At 38.0% G+C, this 8,318-nt stretch overlaps 1 protein-coding gene across 1 annotated transcript; it reads left to right on the forward strand.

Moving 5' to 3' along the window:
- Nucleotides 1-7,278, forward strand: LOC118253418 (arylacetamide deacetylase-like 4). Its single transcript, XM_035557746.1, has 4 exons — nt 1-156; nt 4,430-4,646; nt 5,397-5,460; nt 6,501-7,278. Exons 1-4 carry the CDS (start codon nt 1-3, stop codon nt 7,276-7,278), a joined length of 1,215 nt encoding a protein of 404 aa, XP_035413639.1.
- Nucleotides 7,279-8,318: the final 1,040 nt, after the last annotated feature.

Genomic DNA, 8,318 nt, shown 5'->3' on the forward strand with positions numbered 1-8,318 from the left:
ATGGAACTTCTCTTCACACTTTTTCTTGTTGTTTTGACTGTTTTTGTGGCAATGTCTTTCTATTATGAACACCCCAAGGCAAAAATCCCGCCTGGAATGAGTCAGCGCAAAAAGCTTTACGCTTTTCATTATATCATGAACTTCGGGTTTGGTCTGGTAAGTAAACTTTGCTTAAAGCTGGACTTTTTAATTTCTGATAGAGGGATAAAGGATTGGTGATTTTTTTTAGTATAAATGTTTAAATATACTGCAAATACACAGCTCGATTTATTTGGTACCACTGCAGATACCTTCAGCTCAGCTGGGTGCAAGATGACTCCATTGCTTGCTATACACTAAAGGTAACAATATAGACAAATAAAATTCTGTGGACAGTCTAATATCCCATCTTTTCTGATCGCGTAAGTTTTAGCTTTTTAATCCTGTTGCCTCATGCAGTGCTGGAAAATGTGAGGAGAATAGAGTTCTATGTGGAACTTTGCTCTGTGTAACACAGTGCTTATTTAGGGAATGAGTAACTAAATGCCCTACATGATCTCAGCTCTCTGCTACAAATGTATTGCTCTACTTCTGAGCCATCTGACAGACAGCTGCCACATTCAAGATCTTTGGCCTTTCAGCATGTCTATATGACTTCCTTTTTTTGAGTTAGCACACATTTAAAAAACACTTCTGTGATTGCTAAATCAAGCTTTTCTTTTAGCATTTTAAATTATACAAAAAAAACAAACTTCAGTTTCTTTGTGTTGTGCATGACATTTCACTGCAATTCCATGTTCTAATGTTATTATTTTTTCCTCCCTTTCCCTACTACACTTCTTATTAAGTTTTTTTTTAAGTCAGTAAGCTTCTGAGGACGACTCATTACGTCCCTTGAGAACACCTCACCCAGCTCCGAATGCTGCTATGATAGTAAAGCAATGAAATAAAATGGGATAGTAAGTCAAATTAAGTTTTCTTACATACACTGTACTATGTGTGGACCTCTGCATTTTCAAAAACAGTGTATGAATACTCTTTATCCATCAGACAAAGTTTTATCTTCGTGTAAGTCATATATAAGATGCCAAACTGCAGAATTTAGAAGCTCACTGGTGACTAATGTAGTTCTCAACTTATAATCTGCTGGCCAGTGAGAGGCCAAGGAAAAGCATTGTACCACATCACCTCAAAGAAGCAGAAGGATAAGGATATTAATGTATGATTAAAGCGAAGTATAAATGCAAGGAAATTTTGAGTCTGCTGTCAGGAAGATTAGTTATGCCAAAGTAGCCAAATCCTTTAAAGGGATGGCAACCCATGAGGTCAAAACTGCAGGGAAAACAAAAGTTTACTAGGACAGACCTAGTGTTCAGTTGAGACAAAAGATGCATGTGAAGTCACTGGAGACAAATCAGTTTGAAGCAGCTATGTGCAACCTAATAAATTTTATGAAGAAGTGTTTGCATTCACCTAAGAGGATATACTTAAATAAAAAGAGCTATGTCTTAATAAGGTTGCCCCGAGGAGCTGTGGATGCCCCATCCCCATAAGTGTTCAAGGAAGGCCAGGTTGGATGGGGCTTTTTGCAACCTGGTATAGTGAGAAGTGTCCCTGCCCATGGCAGGGGGTTGGAACCAGGTGATCTTTAAGGTCCCTTCCAACCCAAACCATTCTATGATTCTATAAAAATTCTTCATAGAAAAATCTACCCATCCTTTATTTTTTCACTTAGTATTTGGTCTGTAAGAAGAAAAATGGACAGATCAGTAAAGCTAAACACTAGTCAAAGGGTTAAAACCTGTCCTTCCTGGGAAACGGACCTGCAGTGATCGAGGGGCTGATTAAACTACGCTATGCACTGCTATGCACTGTGTTAATAGCTCTGTAAGCTTCCTGGACCCCATTTATCCTAGTAATGATCTAGGCAGAAGGGCTGGCAGAAATTGGGTGCAGATGGCAGGCCTCTGCACCTGTGTAAAGAGAACAAAGGACTCACGCCACGGTTAGCACAGCCAGCATGGCCCTCCCGCTGGCACCAGTTGCTACGTGCATGTTGCTGCAGGCCCCAGCTCTCTGCCTGAACACGTATCTGGATTCTCCTTTGTAATCTAACTCAGGTTCCTCTCTGCCTCCCACACAGCTTTTCTCCTGGTGCATGGAAACCTCCATGCCAGTTGTCAGTGGGATCAGTTTTTCAGCATTTCACTGTGAATGACAATTGGTGGGCAGACACTGCTGCGCTTGCACTGACTGCAGAGGCCGAGCTAGACAACGCTTCAAAGGAGGTCGCAGCTCTCCAGTCCTGTCCTTTGGCTGTCTCATGCTACCCATAAGTCTTTCTTTTCAAGCTGTCATGTCAGCTATCATTTTAGAAGATCCTTAATCAATCTACATCCAACCTGTGCAACTACTGGTTTACAAATTATACTGCTAAGCAGCTGCATTTCTTTGCGAGAGCCAAAATGTACATCATGTTTGGCCAACTTGGCTAATCACCTATGATTAACCAAGCTTTATGAACATGAAGATCCCGAGAGCGGGATTTCTGGTAACAAACTGGTGATGACTAGTCTTGATACATTCTAAACATACCTTTAAGTACACATAGCCTGGTCTTGCAGCTGATGTGTAAGTGATGACTTTTTTCAGAAACTGTAGGTGAAAACCCAGTACTGCATTCGGAGGGAGCATACAGACTGAAGAATGGATTTGAATCAGAAAAAGCAAAAATGCAAACTATGCTGATTCCTGTAGAACTTCCATTCACGGGAACTGTGCAATTTAAAACACCATCAGATTAAAATTTCATTTGCATATTACCAGAAATAACTATGAAGATTATGTGTGATGATACTAATTACCGATGTCCTTCATAACTGCAATTTGTTGCAGGTATTCCACAGCAGATATTCACAACTAACAGTGAAGTGACTAAGAACGGTATAAATAAATGCCAATCTCTAGGAAACTATTAAATGTTTAATGAAAATGAAATGTCACACTGCCAACACTACACACAGCAGCTGATAAGGATTCCTACTTTTGTTTCATATTTCCAAGACAAAGATGATGCCTATGATATACACAAACAGTATAGCTAATTACAGGAGTAACCTTGACTGTTACAAAAGTATTACTGTAAGGAAGAAAAATACAGGAGGGAATTGGAGAATTAAAGAAACAAAAATTATTTTCCCATGGACATCATAGAGGAGATCTGTAGAAGGAACCAGTATGAGACTAAAGGTAGGCTACAAAATGATCCTTCTTGTAGATGGGATCAGCTCTTCAAATGGCATAAAATGGGCTTTCCGCCATATTTAACAGGACCACATTATTAAACTACATGAGGTCTGTGAAATGTGAGGTGAAAAACGCAAGACTCTCACTATGGGATTTTAAGATACATGCAGTATATACCTTTGTATATATAATTCGTTTTTGGAACACATATGTATGAATAATGGCAACACAACAGATTATATTACTCATTAGAGAAGACGAAAAGTACAACATTTGACCCAAACAGAGTGGAAATGAGTGATACTGCCTCGTATTTTTCATCATAGACTAGATCAGACTGCAACCAAAACAGCTTAAAGCCATCCAGACGCAACGTAGACTAGCTCAGACTGCCTCCAATCTTCAGCCTTGAATGTTTAAGTACGAATCACTGAGCTATGTGAATATCGAGCTAAGGTTCAAAATTATTCTTGTTGGGGAGGCCAGCTGTGGTAGATGCTACAGAAAAATGTTCTGCATGTTAAAAAGCTGTGGGAGTTTGGGAAACCAAAGTATTAGCCACAGAAGGAGAAATTTTAAAATGCTGTAACTGCTCTCTCCTTCTTTTGTTCAAGCACAGGGCTACTTAAACACCTAGTAAATGGAAGTATTTGCCCCCTCTATCTACTGTTAATAGCTTGAGTGTTCTTCCACTGATATAATCTAAGCCAGGATTTCACCACTGCAGAATGAGTTCAGTTGAAAAACACCATGCCAACATCTAAACTTTCTAATATAATCCAGAAATTATTACCAAAGCTAACCCTGTGTTCTGCTAGATAGTACTGATAACATTTTTGCCAGAGATGTATGATGGTATTAACGAACCAGTTACAGTGATACTGTGAAAGTGACTTACAGCCAGATTTGCCAACAGGAAGTCTTTGCTTCTGGAGACGCATGGACACAAGGCAGAAGATTCTTCTCAGGCAGCTACAGAAGATAAATTCATCCATTCCTTTCAAATCTACTGCTGAGTTACAGATTTTCTCAGGGTTTGCATTACAATGAAGGTGTATCCACATCATCATAACTGGCCACTTCATTGTCAGAACCATCAGGAGACAAAGTTTGAAATGACCATGGAAATTTAAGCTTTTGTGCTCATTTTCCAGATAAGACGGAAATTTGTATTAATTTGTGGTTTCTTTTCCTTTACTAACAGGCAACATTAATGGAAAAAATTGGTATCACTTCAGAAGTCCATTTCCTCAGGATTATGATGGATGGAATACCGCCACCAAAAGATAAACATCTTTTTATCAAAGACTTAAGATTTGAAAAGGTTAAAGTAAGAATGTACCAGCCAAAAATGTCAACCACTGGACAAAGAAGAGGAATCCTTTATTTTCATGGCGGAGTTGGACGGCTTGGAAGCATTCGTAAGTAATGTAAATAATATGAATTGTATCTACAAATACTATGCAGTTACTGATCTGACACTGTATTTCTTAAAAGACAAGAAGAGGTAGTAGGTAAAGCATTATAAATAAAAAAATCATGTCAGGATAGCAGAGTAATTTTACTTACATGCAGCAGGCATCAAGTTAAATGATCTTTCTACAGATCATGTATCTAGAACTTCTTCGATCATTTATTGTCTTCTCCCTCATACTTATGAGAAAAGTTGAAAATTTCATAAGAATTTTATTTTTTTTCCTAGAACTCAGTTCATGCTCACATATACGTGCAAGCTTGTGTATATGTATGTATCCTGTTGTGCATTTACAATGGAACTGTTTACAAGGAAAAAATATAATTTGTATTTAGAGATTAGATGGTGTCTCCTGAAAAAGAAAAAATAATACCCTAGATGTGGCTGCTTTTTTTTCTTCTTTTAATAACTTCTCATCTTCAATGCCACTTTGGCAGTAGCAGCAGTGGTGCTTTCTGTTAACATTTCAGTGAGGAGAATGAACCAATGAATGGCAAAAATTCCAGGTTTCTTATTGGCAAGAAGATTCCCACAGATGCAATGAAACTATGAGGAATGCCCAGATTAGATCATACCAACAATAGGAGATTTACAGTGTAGCTTAATCACAAAACAGAGATTAAAAACTGCAGAATATTTTCATCTGACTTATTTTTAAAACAAGTTACAACTCCATTGAAATGTTTTGTTTTTATAGAGGCCTATGAAAGAACATGCCGCTACTTTGCTAGGAAAACCAACTCAGTGGTTGTGTCTGTTGGGTAAGTGGAGTCGATCCAAACACACAACGTGATAGCCATTCATGTCTCCTTTCCAGGTTTATAATTCTTTAATGCTTTAGTCGCTGCAAGCCAAGTTCCTAGCAATCTGCATCGAGTATTTGTATTTAATGATCACATGCATTACACCAGCACTAATTAACCTTAGAAAGAGCTAGTCAACTAATCCCCACTTACTTATTTCCAAATTTCCATTATAGCAATTTTATAATTTGTAGCTACCATTAGATGAGGATGTTTTTATTTCCTAAATCCATACACAAAGCACTGTAAGCTGAAGCCTGCATTGTGTTTGAAGTGTAACTACCTCTGCTGATAGCACAGTTGCCCAGACCACTAAATACTCATTTTAGTAGTTGTTCTGAAAAACTGTGTGCGCACAGAGTCCACATTTAACTTGCAACCAGAGATGACCATTTAAAATCTTTTTGTGATGAGCTGTAATATATTTTTAAAAGAATCAAATTTTAAAAATTCACAAAAACGGTTGTTGTCTTGGAATTTTATTAAAATTGCACTAATTGCTATTTACATCCCAAAACACTTGGAGAATCATTAGCTCTTATTGATTCTGTTTATAAAGAATTCAGCTTACAGAAAAATGCTGAAACCGTTTTGTATTTTCATTATCCATTTTCTACACTCATATTGTCTAACCATTTGTTTGGAAATTTTCACTTTGATTTCTAAGTAGAATTGCTGATAGATTAATTTACGCATATGTGCCTTGCCATCTAATTGTACAGAAAGTCAGTGTGTGCCCTCAGTCCCCTGAGTCACCTAATAGGCAATTAAATGCATATTTTGCAAAGATAGAAGAACGCACTGACCCCCCTCAAACATTACCAATAGTAGCAATAAGACAGCATAAGCAGTAATTATTAGCAATTCTGTTGATGTAATTATAATCTCAGAAAGTTGTCCTTTCTTCAGAATGAAATATATGAAAGCATGAATGTAAGGACAACAAGGGGACCATTCGTTAGATATGACTATGTTAAAACACTTTCATTCCTATTTAGGTATCGCTTAGCTCCTGAGTACCCATATCCAACCCAATTTGAGGATTGTCTCACTGCCACCATACATTTTATGAGGACAGCACAAGATTATGGAGTAGACCCTTCTCGCATTATTGTCTGTGGAGATAGCAGTGGAGGTACACTCACTGCTGCTGTTGCCCAAGCACTGGTAAACAGAAGAGATGTCCCAAAGCTGAGAGCACAAATCCTAATATATCCTTTTCTCCAGGGTGCAGACTTTAATTTGCCTTCCTATCAGCAGAATGAGGGCATTCCCGTTTTGTTAAAGGAACGAACTGTCTCTCTTGGTTTGAAGTATCTCAATACAGACTTGTCTGCCATAAACAATGTGCTTCAAGGCTGTCATGTTTCAGAAGAACTGAGACTGAAGTATCAGAAATGGCTGAGTCCTGATAACATCCCTCATGAGTTTAAAACAAGAGGCTACACACCAAGTACAGAACAACCATTCTCAGAAGAAATCTATACATTGGTCAAGGCTTTTCTTGAGCCTGTTTTTTCACCACTGCTATCTGAAGATAGTGTTATTGCTCAGCTTCCTGAGACTTTCATTCTGACCTGCGAATATGATGTACTTAGAGATGATGGACTGCTGTACAAGAAACGATTAGAGGATCAGGGTGTAAAAGTGACCTTGTGCCATCTGCAAGAGGGATTCCATGGAACAATATTTTTAGCACTTTATGGTAAGATTACATCATTCAAATCTGGACTCAAAGGCCTGGAAAAGATAACAAAATTTCTAAGGTTGATGTAAAACTCTGTTTCTTTCATTCTCTTTCCTGATTCCTATTGCTCACTGCTTGCAAAGATTTTTCAAAAACACCTTCGATTTTCCTTTTCTTAAATCATCTCTTGAAATTTCGGCATTGGATTTATTGTCCTTTTTATCCAAGAAATTGATTTTGTGATGGCTTTCTCTTCATTTTTACTTACGGTATGCAAAATCAGATGAATTTACCTTTCTTCTACTATCTCCTTCGGAGTTTTCTGTTTTACCCATAAAAGATCTGGCCCCCATGGCAAGTGTTTCACAATGCATCATAGATTAATAGAATCATTCAGGTTGGAAAAGACCTCTAAGATCATCTAGTCCAACCTTTAACCTAGTACTAAATCCTACCACTAAACCATGTTACTAAGTTCTAAATCTACACGTTTCTTGAAGACCTCCAGGGATGGTGACTCAACCACTTCTCTTGGCATGCCATTCCAATACCGCACAATCCTTTCAGTAAAGAAAGTTCTCCTAATATCCAACCTAAACCTTCCCCTGAAGCTTGGCTTAATAAAGTTCGAATAATATATAAACTGCGATATATAGCAAGCATGGTCCATGATTTACCAAGATATTTATCTTATGAAAGCTGAGTTTGAGACAGCCTTGAAGAGAGGTGAATGTAGCAGAAAAGATGTGAGCATAGACATAAAAGAAAGAAGTTTCAACCCTGCAATCATACTCCTGTTCTGGGACCCCCAGTATGAGAGAGACCTAGACATACTGGAAAGAATCCAATGCGGGACCACCACGATGAGCAAAGGACTAGAGCACCTCTCCTGTGAGAGAGCTGGGACTGTTCAGCCTGGAGAAAAGGAAGCTCAGAGGGATCTTTTCAATGTCTATAAATACCTGAGACATTTCGCTGAAATAGTAACCCTAACATTCCTGGCTGTTAGTAAAATCACTTAGAATGATATAAATACATGAAGATAAGAGGAGAATGAATTTATTGCCTGTGATTAGAAATGATGGTAAACTATGAGAGTTTAAAAAAAACAACTAGCAAACAGGACTAA

Source organism: Cygnus atratus, chromosome 21 (assembly GCF_013377495.2).
Source record: "Cygnus atratus isolate AKBS03 ecotype Queensland, Australia chromosome 21, CAtr_DNAZoo_HiC_assembly, whole genome shotgun sequence".
Taxonomy (NCBI): domain Eukaryota; kingdom Metazoa; phylum Chordata; class Aves; order Anseriformes; family Anatidae; genus Cygnus; species Cygnus atratus.